This window comes from Zingiber officinale, chromosome 8B (assembly GCF_018446385.1).
Source record: "Zingiber officinale cultivar Zhangliang chromosome 8B, Zo_v1.1, whole genome shotgun sequence".
Taxonomy (NCBI): Eukaryota; Viridiplantae; Streptophyta; class Magnoliopsida; order Zingiberales; family Zingiberaceae; genus Zingiber; species Zingiber officinale.
In genome coordinates this window covers 49,405,067-49,425,996 of record NC_056001.1, presented here as the reverse complement: position 1 = coordinate 49,425,996, position 20,930 = coordinate 49,405,067, and the positions used below count along the sequence as shown (strand labels likewise).

Here is a 20,930-nt window from a genome sequence, read left to right as displayed (position 1 = left end):
ACAAAGCAAAAAGCGGTTTTTGCGGCCTGAAAAACCCAACAAAATGTTTACCTTATGCAGATGTGAGAAGGCACACTTGAACAAACAATCAATTCACTTCTTGGAACAGATCAATAGGAATCTCTGTCACACAAATGCAAAACATGCTTAGAACCTGTAGACTTTTAACACTATCAAGTGCAAACTAAATGGCTGAAGAAAAGACATGTAAATGCAACAAAATCCAGCAAATTTGCAAGTGTATTTAAAGGAAAGAATTGTCATGTATCTGCAAATGAAAATTTGAAAGAACTTCCAGAGTCAAATATAGAGCAGAATAAGACTAAGGCGCCTAGCTATTATAATAGTGGATCTCCCCAACATGAGAATATCCAGAGCCTCTTGAACAACCTTTTCGGCCTCAAAATCAAGTCCACTTGTGACCTCATCCAGTAGAAGAATAGAAGGATTTGAAAGCACAACACGAGCTATTGAGATTTTTATTTTCTGTTCTTCAGTCAATGTTAAACCAGTCCTACCAACCTATATTGCATCATGTTCAATAAGTGTAATGCAAAATAGAATATCAAATGAGACTCACCCAAAATTAAACATTATCAAAAGACAAGCTCAAAATTAAACATGTGCAAGATCAACCTGAGTTTCGTATCCCATTTCAAGAGAAGTTATGAAATCATGTGCATGAATTGTTTTAGCAGCTTCTTCAATCTGATCAGATGTAGCAGATCTTCCATAAGCTATATTATCCTTGATGCTCAAACTTAAAAAAGTTGGTTCCTGGGTAACTAGTCCAATTTGGCTTCTCAACCATTCCAACTTCAGATGTTTTATATCTCCTCATCCAATAGAACTTCACCTGCATCAAGAAATCAAGACGAAACTGTCAAGCATCAATGAAACGTACATTAGTGTATGATAGGAAAACATAGTCAAAGAAGACAAACCTAAGGTAAGATCATAGAAACGCTCCATAAGAGGAATTATACTACTTTTTCTAGAATCATTCCTACCAACAAGGGCCACAATTTTTCTAGCAGGTACATTTTGGTAAAAGCCACTCAGTATGAGAATTTTTGGACGTGAAAGATAGCTGAAGTAAACATTCCTGAACTCAATATTTCCTTGCATTGTAGCTAAGGTACTTCCATCCTGATTAAGAGAAGAATTTGAACAGCTTATCATCTCAAAAAGTTTGTAAGCAGCAATTCTCCCTTGCTCAAATGAATAGAAATTGATAGCTGCTTGATTAAGTCTCCTGAAAATGACAGACTTAATGAGAACAAAAGATATCCTAGAGAGAAAATAAAAATATATATTGGAGATAAATGTAGATTTCATAACAAAGCTTACTTACACGCTACTCAAAATTACAGTAAACAAAGCTGTAATAATTTCTCCACCATATGCCTTTCTATTCGAAATCAGGAACCAACACAAAGTTGTAAAGCACAAGAACATATAGCAATACCATATGTGAAGTTAAGACCAAGGCTTTGCACTAGACTAAAATTGTACGGCTGAACTACAAAATACGGCTAAGTTGTTGAATTTCCCAAATACGGCTAAGTTGTTGAATTCCCCAAAGTTCGTTCTTGTCTATGTAGTAGCTAGTCGGTGCTTCACCATCGATTTTTCTGGATGCTTTTCTGGACAGGTCTTTTATTTGAGCTCCCTTCCTGTCTTTAAAGGAGTTGTTTTGTGTGGCTACCAAGATAATTATATTATCCAGTACTCTGGAAGTGCCTCATGAATTTCTTCCTCCCCTGCATCCTCATGAATTTCTTCCTCCCCTGCATCCTCCCTACATTTCTTCCTCCCTTGCAGACACCAAATTGAAAAATAAAACATTGAATATAATAGACTCTTTGTAACTTCCTCTTCCAAGAAGTTAAGGTTTTGTTTTGGCACAATTTGGCACACGTCATAGTATGTTGAGATTTAATCTTATAGTATTTAATTTTGTCACCCACTAGTTTAATTATTTCTAAATATAAATATAATGTATCAATTAAAAGTCAACTGAACTGATATATAATAAGTTTACTATACCGAAATGGTTGTTGCATCACTTAGAACATAACTTTTGATTAAAAAAATGCTTTCATATTGGCTTTGAGAAGATAAACAAAATGGGAATATTTGGTAGTATTGTTACCTTCGACTCTCTCTTAATTGTGTGCGCTCGTCGAAGGTACTTTTGGGGTCATAACAACCAAGTAGAAACTCCCAAGCTTCTCCTTTTATTGTCGGATGAACTCCCTAACACAATGATATAAAATAAATTACGCTAATGTTCACTAACAGTAATATGTGCAACAAATCACTCACCCCTCTTTGTATCCTCCTAAGAACTCTTGCAATGTCCAAATGTCCCTCTTTTGAGAACGAAGAACGCCACCGTCTTCCACTAAGCATTTTTCCAGGCTGAATTGATAGAAGAACAACCTTTAACACTTGATGAAAAGCATAAACATTCAAAGAAAGATGACACATGCATCAGAATGTTCATCTTGAAGACCTAGATCCTTTAAAATAGTACACTAATGCAACTAAACACGCATTTTGATGTGCTCGACATGGGGCTCCCTGTTTTGTTGCATGCTAAAGAAGGAAAGAATGAAGGGGTAAAAAAACTTCATCATACAATCGTTGTTTGTTTCACCTAAATAGCAGGATGGAAGGAAGTGGTTAAGGAATGGAATTGCATTCTACCTCTTCTTCTCAGTTATCTTCCGACTAAATAAGAGAAATCAATCATTTGATTTAATTTCTTTCCTTCTCTTGTTTTCACCTAAATAAATGATGCAAAATACAGGGGAAAAAAATCAAGGGAGAAGAGAAACTAACAGTGGGCTTGAAATGAAAAGCGAGAACCTCATCGCGGTAATCTGGCCTGATATGGTAGAACTCCTAGGGTTCGCCCCAATCCTCCGGAACCGATGTATAACAGCTGAACATTCTTCAGATTTAGATCCAGCAAAACCTAGAAACTTTGGCACAAAACGCAGTTAGTTGTTTGGCGCCTCGATCTCCGCCCTTCCTACATAGGAACAAACTGACGAATAACTCACCATGGTAGTAGTGAGACGAGAGAGCAGTAACAACGAAGAGGAAGACAGTGACAGTGACGGCGACGGCGAGAGGCGGATCGAGCTTTGGCTGCGACAGGTCGAAGGGAGGATCCCATGGCTTGGGGTCGTGCTTCGGAAGGCTATCGCAATGGCAGAGGAGGAAGTCGACTAGGGTTTTGAGGCACTTGCAAATCTCGCACAAGCGCTCCATTCGGTGTCATGGCGTGAAGAGATAGTCGAGGAGAGGAAAGAAAAATGGCTTAGGGTTCGGGAACGCTAAGGGGAAAACACGGCGCGAAAAGATTTTTGCAGAGAGGGAAAGCAAAACTGCGAGGGGAAATGACGAAACGAATAAAGTCAAAGACAACGGTTTTATTAAAATTGTTGTCGTAGCCCCTAAAAAAGCGCTTAAAGACAACGATTTTAGAAAACTGTTGTAAAAAGTGTTGTTGATTCAAAAAGAAATCGCTCAATGACAACAGTTTTCCCAAAACCGTTGTCTTTTATATTTAATGGGGAGTTCAAAGACAACGGTTTTGACAAAAACTGTTGGAACCCCAAGGTTGTTTTGGTGTGATCAACAAGTTAAGTTAGGTCCTGCGTTGTTTCTAACCTTGTGTCTAAGTGTGCAGGAGCTTAGGAGCACAGGTATTCGAGCGGAAGACGCAGCTAGCGAGAAGGACGGCACGCTGTGCGTCCGAGGGACGAGGTGCTGCGGAAGAGTACACCGGCGGACGAGAAGGAAGTGTGCGCGGTGGTTCCGAGGTACGAAAGCCGGAGCGGAATATTGCTCGGGGAGCAAGAGACGCAGCTAGCGCGAAGGTCGGCACGGGGTGCGACCGAGGGACGAAGTCTGCGGATGAGTACCCTGGTGGACGAGAAGGAACACGCCGTAATTCTGAGGGACGAGAAGCCGGAGGGAAGCACGCTCGAGAAGACCGGAAGATGGGTTCGGGTGAGCCCTATTCTGGATGGCAGAGATCACCCAAGTAAGCGGATCCAGAGCGGAAGACCCGAACCGAGGCGAGGCTGAAACGGAGCAGAGGTCCGGGACGCAAAAGTCAACCAGAGTTGACTTTTGCTCCGGGGCGCCCGGAGCAGCCCGGGGCGCCCGGAACCTGAAGTTTGACTAGAACGCGTCTTTCGCGTTCTGGACGTTGGGGGATAAAGTTTTATCCCCCCCAGGGCGGCCAGAACCCTTCCAGGCGCCCCAACCAAAGCTATAAATATAGCCTTGGTCCAGAAGCTTTTCAACGATCACGATCATTCTATTTCCAAACACTTGTATGCTTTAGTTGTAGTTAAGCTTCTGTTTTCTGTGCCTAAACATTGTAAGAGGCTTCTCCGCCTGAAGGAGTTTTTGAGCTTAATCTTCCTTGGATTAACAACCACATCGGTTGTAACCAAGTAAACATCTGGTGCCTCGTCTTTTCTTTTATGCTTCTATTTATCTGCTTAATTCATTTTACAAGTGTTATCTTAATCGTTCGAGGAAGGGTTGTCTGTTTTTTTTAATTAGCAGGATATCCAACAACCCCCTCCTAGCCGGCCCAACGGTCCAACAAGTGGTATCAGAGCCGAGTACGCCTCAGAGGGACTAACCGCCGTCTGAAGCTACAAAACAATGGCCGGAGCTAGCGACTACCCACCAGCATTCGAGGGGGAGCTTGCTTCTTGGAAGCAACAAATGATGGTATTTCTAAACTCTGATATTGGTATTTCTCTAATAATGAAAACAGGTTATGAAGCACCGAAAGACACGAACGGAGAGAAAATCTGCATACGCCTCTGGAACGAGAAGCAACGTGAAGAGTCCATGGCAAATGCTCGGGCAGAGTTTCACATTCTAAGCGCAATACCAACTAAAGATTTCAACAGAGTCGAAGAGTACAAAAGCGCGAAAGAACTTTGGGAAAAGTTCTTAATGCTCTACGAAGAACCGGTTGAAGTCGTCTCCTCAATAGACATCGAGCCGTCATCAGAAGAATCCGAGACGGAAGAAATTACCAAGACAGCCGAAGTACATCCCGAGATGGGGGAGAATCTTCGGAAGAAATTAATTTAACAAGGGGAGAACCAACGGTCGACGAGGTAAGTAAGGTATGGCCTCTACCCTCTGAACAACTGGTTCAATTAATCAAATTACCTGAAGATTTTTGCGAACCAAAATTTGAATTATCGAAAGAACTTTTCGGATTAGAAAATCTTCGGTCGAATAATTGTTGCAAATTACAAAATATTTTTACGAAAGAATTATGCAACTTAGAAATATTATCGAAAACTTTTTCCGGATCTAAAAATTTGTTCGAATTACAAAGTGTTTTGACGAAAGATTCTTGCAAATCACAAAGTAATTTTTCGAAAACTTTTTCCTGATCTAAAATTTTTTCCGAAGTACAAATTATCTCGTTCAAAGAGTTTTTCGAATCGCAAAATAATTTGACAAAAGAATCTTGCAAATTACGAAACATTTTTTTAAACAAAGTTTGCAAATTAGAGATATTATCGAAAGAGTTTTTCGGAGTAGTAAATCTATTATCCAAAGATTGTTGCAAATTTATGTTGTCAAAATACTTTTGCAAATTACAAAATATTTTGTCGAACGAAGTTTGCAAATCAGAAGTATTGTCGAAAAACTTTATCAAGTTTATATTATCGAAATATCTTTGCAAATTAGGAATTCAAAATGACATGTTACAATTTGCACAAATTTCTACATACTCAAAATTTCTTGCTTCAAAGTTAAGAAATTATGATAAATTAAAATGAAAATTTAAAATTTTCTGATAAAAGCATTAGAATATATAAATAAATAAATGCATAGAAAATTTCTTTTAATGTTATCAATTCTCTTAAAATTTTCTTGCATAAATTTTTTCGGCTTAGAAAGTGTTTAATTATTGATGACGAATACTTGAAATTCTTTTTTAAAAAAAAAAATTTATTTCTTGACTTAGAAATTTGTCTTGACTTAGAAATATTTCCCTGAAAATTATTGAAATATATTTTCAAATCTTTTTAATGTCAACCCTTAGATTTTAGTTGTTCCCCATTTTTTGTGATCAAAGGGGAAGAAGGAAAGTATAAGTCTAGGGGGAGGTAGAAAATTGAAAATTAAAATTTAGAATATTTGAATTTTAATTTCTTCTATCATGTTGCATGTTATTGCAATAAACTGTTTAATTTCATATCTATTGTTGACCCTAGCTTAACTTGGGTTGATCACACCAAAAAGGGGGAGATTGTTGGAACCCCAAGGTTGTTTTGGTGTGATCAACAAGTTAAGTTAGGTCCTGCGTTGTTTTTAACCTTGTGTCTAAGTGTGCAGGAGCTTAGGAGCACAGGTACTCGAGCGGAAGACGCAGCTAGCGAGAAGGACGGCACGCTGTGCGTCCGAGGGACGAGGTGCTGCGGAAGAGTACACCGGCGGACGAGAAGGAAGTGTGCGCGGTGGTTCCGAGGTACGAAAGCCGGAGCGGAAGATTGCTCGGGGAGCAAGAGACGCAGCTAGCGCGAAGGTCGGCACGGGGTGCGACCGAGGGACGAAGTCTGCGGATGAGTACCCTGGTGGACGAGAAGGAACACGCCGCAATTCCGAGGGACGAGAAGCCGGAGGGAAGCACGCTCGAGAAGACCGGAAGATGGGTTCGAGTGAGCCCTATTCCGGATGGCAGAGATCACCCAAGTAAGCGGATCCGGAGCGGAAGACCCGGACCGAGGCGGGACTGAAACGGAGCAGAGGTCCCGGACGTAAAAGTCAACCAGAGTTGACTTTTACTCCGGGGCGCCCGGAACTGTCCGGGGCACCCGGAACAGCCCGGGGCGCCCGGAACCTGAAGTTTGACTAGAACGCGTCTTTCGCGTTCTGGACGTTAGGGGATAAAGTTTTATCCCCCCCAGGGCGCCCGGAACCCTTCCAGGCGCCCCAACCAAGGCTATAAATATAGCCTTGGTCCAGAAGCTTTTCAACGATCACGATCATTCTATTTCCAAACACTTGTATGCTTTTGTTGTAGTTAAGCTTCTGTTTTCTGTGCCTAAACGCTGTAAGAGGCTTCTCCGTCTGAAGGAGTTTTTGAGCTTAATCTTCCTTGGATTAACAACCACATCGGTTGTAACCAAGTAAACATCTGGTGCCTCATCTTTTCTTTTATGCTTCTATTTATCTGCTTAATTCATTTTACAAGTGTTAGCTTAATCGTTCGAGGAAGGGTTGTCTGTTTTTTTTAATTAGCAGGATATCCAACAACCCCCTCCTAGCCGGCCCAACGGTCCAACAAACCGTTGTCTTTGAGCAAATACGCAACGCTTTCTCTTAAAACCGTTGTCGTAGGGGTGTTGTCTTTTAACATTTTTGTTGTAGTGAAAGGAGCATGGAGAACACAACAATCTTAGTGACAACCTATGAAGGTGAACATAACCATAGCCCACCTTCTCAACTCAACAACAATAACAACAAAAACAATAATAGCATCAACATTACAACAATAGTATTCGATCATGGGATGAGGATCCATTGATCCAGCCAAATATGTAGGAGTCACTTGGTTGAGCAAATGACTCGAACATTGAGCAAAGATCCATCTTTTGCAGCTGCCTTGGATGAAGGCGATGCACTTTTCGGTGCTGGCTCCGAAGTAACTCTGGATTCACATGTATATATTATTTTATTTTACTCTATCTTTTAATTAATTTACGACAATTTACCAAAAGGCGTAGATAGAGATTTAAATTTACCAAAAGGCGTATGCTATTTTGGTATTTACAAAAGAACGCACTTTTTTAAGTGCATTTCCTATTTTACCCTCCTGACAATTTGACTTTTTCTACCGTTTTCTTTTCTTCACTATATTTCTCTCTCTTATCTTTTTTTATCAGCAAAACATACAGACAACACTAGACAATTTTTTCATAACATTTTAATACATTTGAAGAAGCAAAATAAACAACGAATAGCATATTTGAACTCCTTGCAATTTTAGAAATCCACTAGAACTAAAATGAGTGCAATCGGAGCTCTCTAGGTCGATCAGTGAGTTTTGGTCAAAACCCACTGATGGACCTAGAGAGCTCCGATTGCACCCATTTCAGCTTCTATGGATTTCTAAAATTACAAGGAGTTCAAATATAGTGTTCATTATTTATTTTGACTTTTCATAGATGTTAACATGCAAAATCAAAGAATCAGCAAAAAAGCCCACGTTGGGCCTGATATGGAATATATCAGGCCCACGTTGGGCCTGATATGAGTCCATATCAGGCCCAACGTGTAGTTTTTTGCCGATTCTTTGATTTTACATGTTAACATCTATGAAAAGTCAAAATAAATAAGAGACACAAAATTTGAACTCCTTGCAACATCAGAAATACATAGGAACTGAAATGGGTTCAATTGGAGCTCTCTAGGTCCATCAGTAGGTTTTGGTCAAAACCCACTGATGGACCTAGAGAGCTCCAATTGAACCCATTTCAGTTCCTATGGATTTCTGATGTTGCAAGGAGTTCAAATTTGGTGTCTCTTATTTATTTCAACTTTTCATAGCTGTTAACATGTAAAATCAAAGAATCGACAAAAAACTACACGTTGGGCCTGATATGGACTCATATCAGGCCCAACGTGGGCCTGATATGGAATCATATCAGGCCTAACGTGGACCTGATATGATTCCATATCAGGCCCAACTTCCATGTTGCAAAAATTTAATCTTTTTATTGTTGTAGATTTCAGTTTCTAGTATGTTTCCTTTCGCATAGGAAAATATTAGTATGTAAGATTCATATGTTTCATTCTGAATGAATTAGTAAGTTTTGTTAAAGATTAACTAAATTGGTTACATCCTAAACTTTAAAAATGCACTTTGTTGGCCATTCTAAATACCTTCAATTTTGGTAACAAAAAAAGAGAGGGAAAATAAAGCAGAGCTTTGAAAAATTGTGAAAAGCGGTTGCTTGAATGATGTAAGGATCTGACTAACATGCAAGTTTAAACTAATTTACTATCCTCTTGTTTTGTTGGATTAAGCACAGTTAAAATCTCGAATGATTAAATTGCACTTGAACGATTAATCATCTAGTCATAACCAAAGTTAGTTATCTGTTTTGCAGCTGTCACAGTCAGAGAAATTACCACAACGATAGCCTTTTCTCATAATCAATCATTTTATTGTTTTTTATATACACAAAGCATGTATAATCTCTAAACTCAATCTGTAAAAAGTACATTGAGTATTACCGGATCACATGTAAACCACGACTATCAGAAAAGGATGTTGAATTTTTGCAACATGGAAGTTGGGCCTGATATGGAATCATATCAGGTCCGTTGGGCCTGATATGAGTCCATATCAGGCCCAACGTGTAGTTTTTTGCCGATTCTTTGATTTTACATGTTAACAGTTATGAAAAGTCGAAATAAATAAGAGACACCAAATTTGAACTCCTTACAACATCAGAAATCCATAGGAACTGAAATGGGTTCAATCAGAGCTCTCTAGGTCCATCAGTGGGTTTTGACCGCTTTTCATATATGTTAACATGTAAAATCAAAGAATCAGCAAAAAAGCCCACGTTGGGCCTGATATGAGTCCATATCAGACCCAACGTGTAGTTTTTTTGCTGATTCTTTGATTTTGCATGTTAACATCTATGAAAAGTCAAAATAAATAATGGACACCATATTTGAACTCCTTGTAATTTTAGAAATCCATAGAAACTGAAATGAGTGCAATCGGAGCTCTCTAAGTCCATTAATGGGTTTTGACCGAAACTCACTGATCGACCTAGAGAGCTCCGATTGCACTCATTTTAGTTCCAGTGGATTTCTAAAATTGCAAAGAGTTCAAATATGTTATTCGTTGTTTATTTTTGCTTCTTCAAATGTATTAAAATGTTATGAAAAAATTGTCTAATGTTGTCCTGATAAAAAAAGAGAAGAGAGAGAAATATAGTGAAGAAAAAAAAACGGTAGAAAAAGTCAAATTGTCAGGAGGGTAAAATAGGAAATGCATTTAAAAAAATGCGTTCTTTAGTAAATACTAAAATAGTATACACCTTTTGGTAAATTTAAATCTCTACCTACGTCTTTTGGTAAATTGTTGATTAATTTATTTTTCCTATTAAATTCAATTCAAGAGTACATGTTCTTCTGCTGTCAAACCTATTATTATTCCATCAAAAGCATACTGAAGCACACTTTGTTTGTTCCCGTGAAATGGTGCCACGACATGATAAATACCGTACACAGAAGCCAGAATATCTCAATTAGATTCGTATAGGATTTGTGTGGAACAAGTATAATCGAACTCACTACGATCGTGAAAATCCTCCTCCTAAGATGGTCCAAGGTTACAAGTTCAACGTATTTTTTCTTGACCTTATTGATAAGTACCGCAGTATACATTTGAAAAGGATGGTAACAGGCACGACACCTGCATCCTTAGATTCTATAGTGGCCCACCCTACCAGGATATAGTAAGTATCTAAACTTAAGTCTTCTAACCATATATATGTTAATAGAGATATTTGTTCTAATTGTGATATGATTACTTCATTTTGCATCGTAAATAATGATATGAAATATTCTCCAAAGAAAGGGTTTATATCTCTTGGAATACAAATAATACATTGTCGGAGATTTTTAGGTGACTTAGTTGAATTTAAAATATTATACATAATTTAAATTCAACTTACAGTTGAGCTGACCTGAGCAGATGATCTCAGGCTACCGACAGGGACTGGTTTTTATCCAAGTGTCAACCTCAGAGTGACTGAGTGAGGGGAGCGTCCGAGCAAAGAGACTGGTCGGACGAGGCACACAGGCCTTACAAGAGAGGCAGATCGGATGAGACAGACAGACTGAGCAAAAGAGGCTGAAACAATGTCCGACCGTGAATCCGACCAAGCATTGATGGTCACGGCGAGCTGAGTGGTACCCGAATGCTACCACGGGCACTCCGCCGAACAGGAGATGCACGACAGAGGAGGAGGAAGGAAAATGAAGAGTCTTTGCTTTGCTGTGTTTTTGTCTGCCTTTGATCGGAGCCTCCTAGCTGAGCAGTGAAATGACCACCGTTTCACTCATTATTACTCAGCCGGTTTTATTGAGATTAATGCATCCATTTCACAGCAGCAAAAGATCTAACCAACATTCATGTGCGCAGGTCACGCTCACACACGAGTCAATTTGGTTTAGTGCAATTCGGGCCCTAGATTTGCACCCTCGTTATACATCCACACATGAGAGAGAGCCCCTCCCCATGCATCTGTTCACATCCTCAATGTATGTAAATCAATATAAACCAACAAAAATATCTTGAAACTTCCAATGTGGAACTAAAATCTCATTCACAATGAAACCTCTTTTCTCTTCCATTTCTTTTCCATTCACTTATTCAACAATATCTACTTTCTAGAATAGGACTTTGCAACTATATTTCAATTGCAAACAATATCCGCAACGACAAAGACTGATCACTCTTGAATGAACATATTAGTTGATCTACTCCTTCATGAACAGATTATTTGTCATCCACTCTTGTATGACAGATTAGTTGATCCATTCCTGTATGGACAGATTAGCTGTCTACCGACTGCGAGTCTGTCATTGTCAATTTTTATGAACGATAAAGATTGATTCCTTTTCTGTCAATGTAATTTTTTTTTAATCTGTGGTTGATTCTGTAGTCTAGTTTGAATTGGTATATTAATTCTGCAATTCGGGGTTTTAAATCTGTAGTTAATTCTGTAGTTTTCTTTTTGATATGTAGACAGAGTTTCCATGTTGAGAGCACTGTTCTTAAAACTCGATTGGCATGTAGTCGAATTTGTGGATAACTAAAATTATCAAAGGATTTTATTTTAAGCAGTATTACTAAAGCAACAATATTTGTTGATAAACTATACTTTAGATGTCTTTTACACTCAAATTGATGTAGGACTTAGACATAATTTTTTTTAAAACAAAAAAAATTCCACAACTGTGGTCGAAATTAGCTATCAAAATCATTACTACAAAAGGTGATCTTTTCATAAAAAAACAAAAAAAATAAGGTGATCTGTTATGCATCGCAAAATGATTCCTATCCAAGAATTACCCCAAATATGTCATTCTTCAGATCACTCTCCTCCCTAGGCGCCTGAAAATTAGGAGCAGAATTAGAAATGAGATTCTTTGTACAACATCTAATATAATATATCAAGATGCAAAGTTCGAAAACGGTTATTTGGAAGAAATAGAAACTAGGAAATAAATGTGTTAAAGCATAGTGGAATTAGAAGTACAATATCTAAACCAAATTCTAACAAAACTCCTTATCTATATCCAATGATTTTCTGGTCATTTACAAATCACCCACTATTTTGGGGATCAACTTTTGAAACAGTTAGATTCATCTATAATGAATTAATGGTAATTTATCAAACAATGCACCTAAATTTTTAAGTTTACTAAAAAGTGGATGCTACTTTGGTATTTACCAAAGGGTGCACATTTTCAAGAGCACTTTTCATTTTACTCTTCTAACAATCTAACTTTTTTTAACATTTTTCTTTTCTCTACCATTTCTCTCTCTTCTCTTTCCTTTTTTTTTTTTATAAGCATACATAACATATGAATAACATTATATAAGATTTAGTTGATTTTTTAATAACATTTTAATACATTTGGAGAAGTCAAAATAAAAAATGGATAGCATATTTAAACTCCTTGTAACCTCAGAAATCCATTGGAACTAAAATGATTATAATCAGAGCTCTCTATGTTCATCAACTCTCTAGGTCCATCAGTGAGTTTAGGTCAAAATCCACTGATGGACCTAGAGATCTCACATTTCATCCATTTTAATTTCTATGGATTTCTAGTATTGCAAGGATTTTAAAGAAATATGCTATCTATTATTTATTTCAACTTTTCAAAGGTATTAACATGTAACAAGAAAGAATTATAAAAAATTTCCATGTTAGGCCTGACATGGAATAATATCAGGCTCAACGTAGAGATTTTTAACGATTCTTCCGTTTTACATGTTAATATCTCTGAAAAGCAGAAATAAATAATGGATATCATATTTAAACTCCTTGCAACACTATAAATTCATAGGAACTGAAATGAATATAATCAGAGCTCTCTGGATCTATCAGTGGATTTTGACCGAAATTCACTAATGGACCTAGAGAGTTCTGATTATATTCATTTTAGTTCCTATGAATTTTTGAGATTGCAAGGAGTTCAAATATGCTATCCATTATTTATTTTAATCCCTACCTCGTGAGATTCTAAAAGAAGAGTCTTTAAGACCACAAAAAACATAATAAGAAAGAACATGAATATCAAGGACTAATTAGTGAAGCGATTACGACAAGAAGGAGAGAGAGGAGGTGGGGAACTCACATCGGCATCACGAGAGTTTGGCGGGGCAGGACAACTCGGCGATCTAGCGCTCCTGCTTGAACAACTCCAGCCGATCGAGATTGCTCAGCTGTAAATCCATGGATAGCAACCAACTCCTCACGATCGTCGACTGATAGAGGAACCGACCACCGTTTGATTTATAGAAGCCGCAGCATGAAAATCTAGTGGGCTGGGTCCGGACCATGCCTAATTTGGAATAGACATATCCAAATATTTTTTTTTAAAATATGACTATTTAAAAATAAATTATAGCTGTTATTAATTTTCTCTTTTAATGCCAACATCTAAAATAAATCATTAAATTTAATTTTTTATTATTTTAATCATTAGAAGTGTGAGTCATCAATTATGATACATACTTGATTATAGTAATATATTCAGCTTTTATATCCACTTTTGACTTGCTAAGACTTTAATTTATCTAGTCTTATGAAAGATAATTATTTTTTATTTTAACATATTATGAATAATTTAAAAAGTTAAATGTTGTAAATTATTATATTCATATATATTTAAATAAAATAAATTTGTAACTACATTTTACATAGATTAGTAAATAAATTTATTCATGAATTATAAATTTTTTCCATTAAAAGAAAACAAAAAAGAAGAAAGAGACAATAATAGAATCAAAATAAACTAATTTTGAATAAGGCTTTTATCCTTAGATTTGATGAATCTTCCTCTCTCGTCCTAGTCCACATCTCTCTCCACAGGGCAGAAGCGGTAGACGCACCTCCCTTGTTCTCTTCTATTCAGATCCATGACGCACTCTGCTCGATCCGCTTCTCGCTTCCATGAATCTACCTCACAAAATCTTCTTCTTCCATGAATCCTCCTCATCTTCGCATGGCATCCTCTCCCAAGGATTTGGCCCCTGTTAGTTTATAAATTGCTAGCCAGGGCTGCATGCTTTTGGATTTCTTCTCCAGTCAACGGGTTGGGCTGGCGATGTCTTGTGGCTCCTCAGACCCCTCCGCATACTGCTCGTCTGCTTCTCCTGAGCTGAAGCTGTACCAGGCTTTTATCTTTTCGGTGCCGGTCTTCTTCACCTTCGTCCTCCTGCTTTTGTTCTATCTCTTCTACTTGCAGCGCCGCCGGGCGCATTGGCAGTCCCTCAGATTGAGGGACGCTCAGCTCAGTCGAGGAGACACACCGAGAGTAAGTTTCTTTCTTTCTTGTTTCCCCCCTTTTACCATCGTCATGGGTTTCTACAGAACTCTGTAAATTTGTTACTTTGTGTGCGCATCCAGCGTCAGGAGTCAGGCATAAAGAAGGAGCTGAGGGAGATGCTTCCGGTGGTTGTGTTCAAAGAGAGCTTCTTGATCAGAGAGACGCAGTGAGTGGTTCTCATAGCCAATTCAATGAATTTCATGATTCCCCATTATATCGTTGCGTGGAGTTTATGCTCTACGACCTTTGAGCATATCATAGATTGCACATGTTCCCTACGCCTATGTTGAATACTTGACTACATCCCATGCGTGGCATCTTCTCTGTTTGTTTCATTGTCGTAATGAATTCCAACTGCGGTTACAGCTGTGGATTTATTATTTATACAAACATATTTGCTTCGGATAGGATCCGTGTTGAAACCACCAGAAAAGCAATGCGACTGCAGCTCACCAATTGCAATGTTTTGTCGAGCCAGGCTTAGGCGGGCAGATTTGTCCATTGTTAGTCTGAAGATAAGTGATATATTGCTCCCATATCAATGTTGAAATGAAAATTAAATAGACTCACTGAATTTCCCTATGGAGCGATCTCGTCAATGAAAGGACCTTTGGGTTCTTCTACCATTGACTTAACAAGAGAAGCAATATGGTAAATCATGTTGGATTAACAACCTAAATATCTTCTCTTATGGAGTCCATAAGAAGAAGATGAAGACAGTTGAAAGGAGAATATGTTTTCTCTCAGTCTCATACACTATCATTGAGATACCTAATAGGTATATATCACACATTGAATAGCTACCATGTACTTATTGATACCATAAGTAAATGAATCCAAGTTGATATTTCATTGATGGATCTGACGTGATCCATTTATTCCCTAAGGGAAACCTCTTTTCTTGCTTGTCATGCCTTTTTTTTCCTTCCATTTTTCCTTCCATTTTTTTCCTTCCTATGTATGTTGAATTCATAGGGGGCTTCTATTTATCTTCAATTAGCGGCCCATGTAAAGAATCCAATGCACAACATTCTCGTTATGTTTTTGTTTTCATCTTTGACAATTTTTTTTAAAGGATTAACTTCTTCTTTTTCATCTTTCTTTGACAATTTAGCTAACCTAAAAAATAATAATCCCAGTTAGCTTCATTGACTATCCCTGGGGGTGACCAGCCCGGTCCCACGGATGTTTCCCACCGGCCACCAAGGTAAATCGGGAAGCACACGCGGCGGCCATCCCAGAAGCCCAACATCTTTTGATTACACCCCCCATTTGGAAGAAAAATTCCTACAAATACGTCGTAGCTGGGGTTTGAACCGCAGGTGTCTGGTGACAATCTGGATATCCTACAACGGCACCATCCCTGGGGACAACAATTTAGCTAACCTAGTTCTTTATCATGATGACTCTACCATTATGGTTTATGGAAAGTAATCCTTTTTCTTTCATGAACATGGGGTAGCATGATGCATGCTAGTATTTGGATTGGTATTAATTCAGTCAAGACTCTTCTCCGTATCAATTTAGAAAGTTATTTGCCAGTATATTTTTTTAAGTTTTCCAGGGTGTCCAATATAGTTTTTGTGGATCTAAGATACGGATGACAATTCCCTTCGAATCCGACGGAGGATCCGATATCCGACCCGAATGGAGGAGGGTATAGAGGGACTATCGATATCCGACCCGAATACCCAATTAAATAATATATTAAAGATTTTTTTTTCTCCAAAACCCACTAACTATTTTTTGTTGATGTTAGGATTAGGCTATATAGTTGTTTAATCTATTTTTTTTAATTATACTTTCTTTTTTAATATGATATTAATTCTAATATGTTTTTGTTGAACAATAATAGTTAGATGGAAAGATATAAAAATTATTAGTATAGAAGATATTCGATCATTTAATGGATATGGGGATGGATATCCGATCCCCGATGGGTATGGGGACGGAGGATATGGAATGCAACCTAAACTCAACCCATTGTCATCCCTAATCTAAGAATGTCTTCTATATTGGAGTATTTGATTTCGAGATCCTTATATCGAGTATCTACATCTCACACAATGATGATCTTCTTTCACAATTGCAGATGTAGGTTGTTACAAGTAACGTGGATTATAAAATTAAATGCATAATAAACTAGACCACAATTAGAGCTTTGTGATCTATTTTGTAATAAGGTTTGATGGTGTTTTTATAGGAAATGTTAATTTAATGTCTAAATGTAAACTAGCTGATAAAATCAAACAAAAGTGATTTTAAAATGTTGTGATTATAGTGAGATTATGTTGACATGTCTATTGTTGAAGTTGTTGCGCATCCAAATCTTGATATATTGTGTAAATTTACACAGTTCCATAAGTTTTTCAGTTTCCGTTTTGTGGATTCTATCAAATTCATTCTTGCAATGGACCCCGACAATTATAATCTCGATAAAATTTGCTCAGTTTCGTTCTGTGAACTGCAATACATTCACTCTTTAAGTTTTGCAATAATAGCTATTTGGATTCAGAACTCTTCTGTTGCAAGTGTTCCCAACAATTATATATAATTTTCTAATGTGGTTTACAAACAATGTAAATTCCTGACTGTTGGCTGAAAGAGAGAGTAGTAGTGAATTCTGGTGATGGTAGGATTATCGGTGTGGATTTTATTCGGTAATTGTTTGGTTAGCAGGAGCAAATTCAGTGATTTTAGAGGAGAGGTATAACAGTGCACTGGAGAAGAGAAGGGAGAAAAGGATAGCGAGGAAAATAGAACTAACATGAAGATTTGCAATTGGAATGAAATTGGATTTATTTGACACAATGTCTCATCCTTCAAGCTCATAAGGTTGCGTGCTTTAGTCTGGGATTTCTTAAGGGAGGGGAGAAAAAACATCAAAATAGAAATTGTATAAATGATTGAATGATAGAACAATGAGATAGAGCTTCTTTTACAATATTTACAATAATATGGTCATGCTAAGATAAAATATAGGAAGAATAGTCCATCTTTTCTGTTCTTTTATCATTGTGATGATGAATGAATGTGGGAATGATGTTAGTGTCATGTCGAGATCATATATCGGCCAGTTTAGGTAACAAAGTCAATGGAAGTAGCATTCATTAAAGGAGATTTTGGTGGAAACAAAGAATGTTGCGAGAAGAGGCTAATACTGGTTGTATTGAGTAACTTGAGTTTATACACTTATTCACTCAGCACCTATGATAATCTCAAATATCAATCCTATTTGAATTTATGATAAACCGCTTGCACCTGATAGGCTCATACCTAATAACATAGCGTACATTACCTACCTGATGGTGCATACTAGTTCGAGCAATAAAGGAAAGGACCATGTAATCTTTATTAGGAAGGGAGTTTTTTTTATAACAAAATACAGGTATAAAGGATTTACTCTGATGAACTACAATTCATATTTTGAGTAGGATTTGGTTTAACAGATGTTGCATGCTTTGAATTGTTAGCTGTTTTTCTATTTGTGTAGATGCTCTGTGTGCCTGGGGGACTATCAGTCAGATGATCGCCTTCAGAGAATACCTCATTGTGGTCATACCTTTCATGTGGATTGCATCGATCATTGGCTTGCATTCAACACCACATGTCCTCTCTGTCGAGTCTCGCTGCTTCCTACAACCAAATTCACATCTAGCAGCTTGGATCACACGGTCCTACCAACTGAACGTGGGGTCTTCGACCCACAACCTTCAGAGAGGCTGACTTATACAAGATTTGTTAGCACCGAAAATGAGGAATATGATGCACAAAGATATCGTGTTGACGAACTTGGAGGTGACTGGAGAGAGGTTGAACAACATACAAATGTTCAGCAAGGATCAGTGGCAATTGTAATTGAGGCCCATAGCGGTGTCTGAGGGAAGTACTAGTGACCAGTCTTCCACGAAAGTTTTTTCAAACAATGCGGCATCTCAGGATTTATGGGCAAGTTCAATTATCATGTTTTCGCTAGTAGAGTATGATCTGAGAAGTTGTTTGGGCAACATTAGCTTGGAGTTTATGGAGTGATGTAATTTAAGATACCACATACAGAAAACATATAATTGTTTAAGCCATGCTGTCCAGGGGTTTTGTTGTCATGCACGCACACACATATATGATACCAAATGCCCTCTTGTGCTTACTGGAAGAACATCTGTGCTTTCATCGTGGTGTACTAGTTGAATCATCTGTCACCAGAGCAACACTGCCATTGTCATCTTACTATTATGGACACTAATCTTGTCTGGTACTTCCAACTACTAGAAAAAAGCTGAAAATTCTGACAGTGTCATGGTGAGGCTGTTTCAGAATTGAACTGGGTCTATATGGAAATCAGGCTTAAACAAGCTAATATCAAGAACTGGAAGTTCCAGTCTATAATCATAAGTCCATCCATAACATGACTGACTTGTATAACTTTCTCAGCAGGTCTGGAGGAGCTTGTGTTGTGTCAAGGGCACACTTTATGTTGAGGTTAACAAGCATTCTAAGAGAATGTCAGTCCAACAACATTCTGATGAGAAGGAAGACTATTGAGAGAAGGTGACAAGGAGTCCCAAAGGCAATGATTTTCTTATCAGAAGTCAAGGATGCTAAAATTCAAGGAGATGCCTGTAGCACCTAATGATGCAGATGAGTTTATATTGTCATTTCGAGGCTTTTCGACATAGGACATCTTAGCAAGACAGTACAAATTTTCAAAGGCACATTTCAAAGGCCAGAGGACCCTAGGCAGTTCTGAAACTCAATTGGTGCCAATGTTCTAAACTTTATTTGCCATGAGCAGTTTAGGTATGCTAAACTTAGTGATGACATTAATTTAGCTATAGATGTCTTAATTTAATTTGCTTTGTTATCTTCCAGGATGGTTCTATGGCTACCCACTTAGAGTAGTGGCCAGATACCACAAGTAGAAATCTTCCCTTAAGAGACAGGTATCAAGATGTCCTATTCCATTAGTAGAAGGACCAAACTCTCCATAAGGGGATAACTCCACAACTAGTTTCCAGACTACTTTTGTAAATTTCTGATAGCATTTGCACTTCTTCACAAAATTAAGTTCTTGGCCCTCGTAGTTTGCTATAAGTATCCTTGAATACATTTCAAATGATAGGTTCTGGCTTCAATGTGTTAGCCACAAATTCCATGTATCGACCTCAACATTAGTAATGCTTCATAGGGTGAAGGCACCTTAGATATAACATTGAGAATGACCTTTTTTATAGTGCTTCATTGATTAAGTTGTACTAGGTGGACAAAATTGGGAGAGCCTTATAATAGCATTGTCTCTTATATATCCTTCTTCGACGACTCCTAGACACAATTGATGAACTAATCCATTCAACATCAGCATTTACCCGGTAATTTTGATTTGAATGTCTTCGATGAGCACCTCCTTCAAGTTATCTCCAACACCCATGGCATCTATTTTTGAAATTGCATTGGTCTTCATATTATCTAATATCAATATCTGCTCTATGCCTAATGTACTGAAAATGTTTTCTTAGGGCTCTCCTTTTATAGGTAGGGTATCATATGTCTACCTCAGTCCTCAGCCTCGAACTTCCTAACACCATCTACCACCCATTGTGAATCACTGAAGATTGCGCGCGTTTGATTGACTTTCATTGTTGGTGACTACGAATTGAAATATGAAGAAATTTTCAGCGCACGCACCTCTCCGATAAGCAATACCTATCTGGTAGATCCTACTTGTCTTGTTAAGGTGCCATCTATATAAAAGACTCAGTTTTGCCACTGCTTGGACTCCTCAGGAGGCAAAGTGTAAGTGATAGATCTCAAAAGATAATCAGATTGTAATGAAATCATTGTAAATTTCATAATGCTTTTGAGAGAGGACATCATTTTTTGCAGTAAGATCGATGCATGTATATTTTCGTCGTGATAGCAATAGGTGGCCTCATGCCTATAAGCATGTTAATGTCTAGTTAAGTGTTGGAGAAACGAAGTTCCAAAGTGATTGGATTCGATGGGGTTGTTTTGATGTATTTATCAAAGAGTTTAAGTTTGCTTACGATTTTGATGTATGCATTAAGTTTGCGATGACTTAGCAAAATGCACATGAAAATCACAAAGCTCATGATTTAACATAGTCAAATCAATTCGATTTGTGCTTGATGGCTCAGAGATCCATAACAAGGTAGACTTTGAGGTGATTAGAGAATGACGATATGAGACATCTAAGGGATTGAAAATTCATCGTGAGGTAGACTAGGATGAGGAGAATGGAGAAATTGAAGGTAGCGTCTACC

The 20,930-nt window shown here is 37.8% G+C and overlaps 1 protein-coding gene across 6 annotated transcripts; it reads left to right on the top strand.

Annotated features, from left to right (window-relative positions):
• The first annotated feature begins 14,165 nt into the window (after positions 1 to 14,165).
• Positions 14,166 to 20,664, top strand: LOC122015283 (RING-H2 finger protein ATL58-like). 6 transcript variants are annotated; one of them, XR_006120873.1, is made up of 5 exons: positions 14,166 to 14,640; positions 14,733 to 14,818; positions 18,146 to 19,449; positions 19,522 to 19,592; positions 20,166 to 20,664. XR_006120873.1 is itself a non-coding variant. In XM_042572089.1 (3 exons), the coding sequence occupies exons 1-3, from the start codon at positions 14,389 to 14,391 to the stop codon at positions 18,531 to 18,533; spliced, it is 726 nt and encodes a 241-aa protein (XP_042428023.1). In that variant the 5' UTR covers positions 14,166 to 14,388; the 3' UTR covers positions 18,534 to 20,664. The 6 variants fall into 6 exon arrangements, 1 of the variants encoding a protein (XP_042428023.1); XR_006120872.1 differs by lacking the exon at positions 19,522 to 19,592 and having other exon boundaries at positions 20,182 to 20,664; XR_006120870.1 differs by lacking the exon at positions 19,522 to 19,592.
• Positions 20,665 to 20,930: the final 266 nt, after the last annotated feature.

Bases quoted from the DNA above. Each gene is read 5' to 3' on its own strand.
- LOC122015283 (XM_042572089.1), top strand. From the start codon at position 14,389: ATGCTTTTGGATTTCTTCTCCAGTCAACGGGTTGGGCTGGCGATGTCT. The intron at 14,641-14,732 runs GTAAGTTTCTTT...GTGCGCATCCAG, and splicing joins GTCGAGGAGACACACCGAGA to CGTCAGGAGTCAGGCATAAA. The intron at 14,819-18,145 runs GTGAGTGGTTCT...CTATTTGTGTAG, and splicing joins TTCTTGATCAGAGAGACGCA to ATGCTCTGTGTGCCTGGGGG.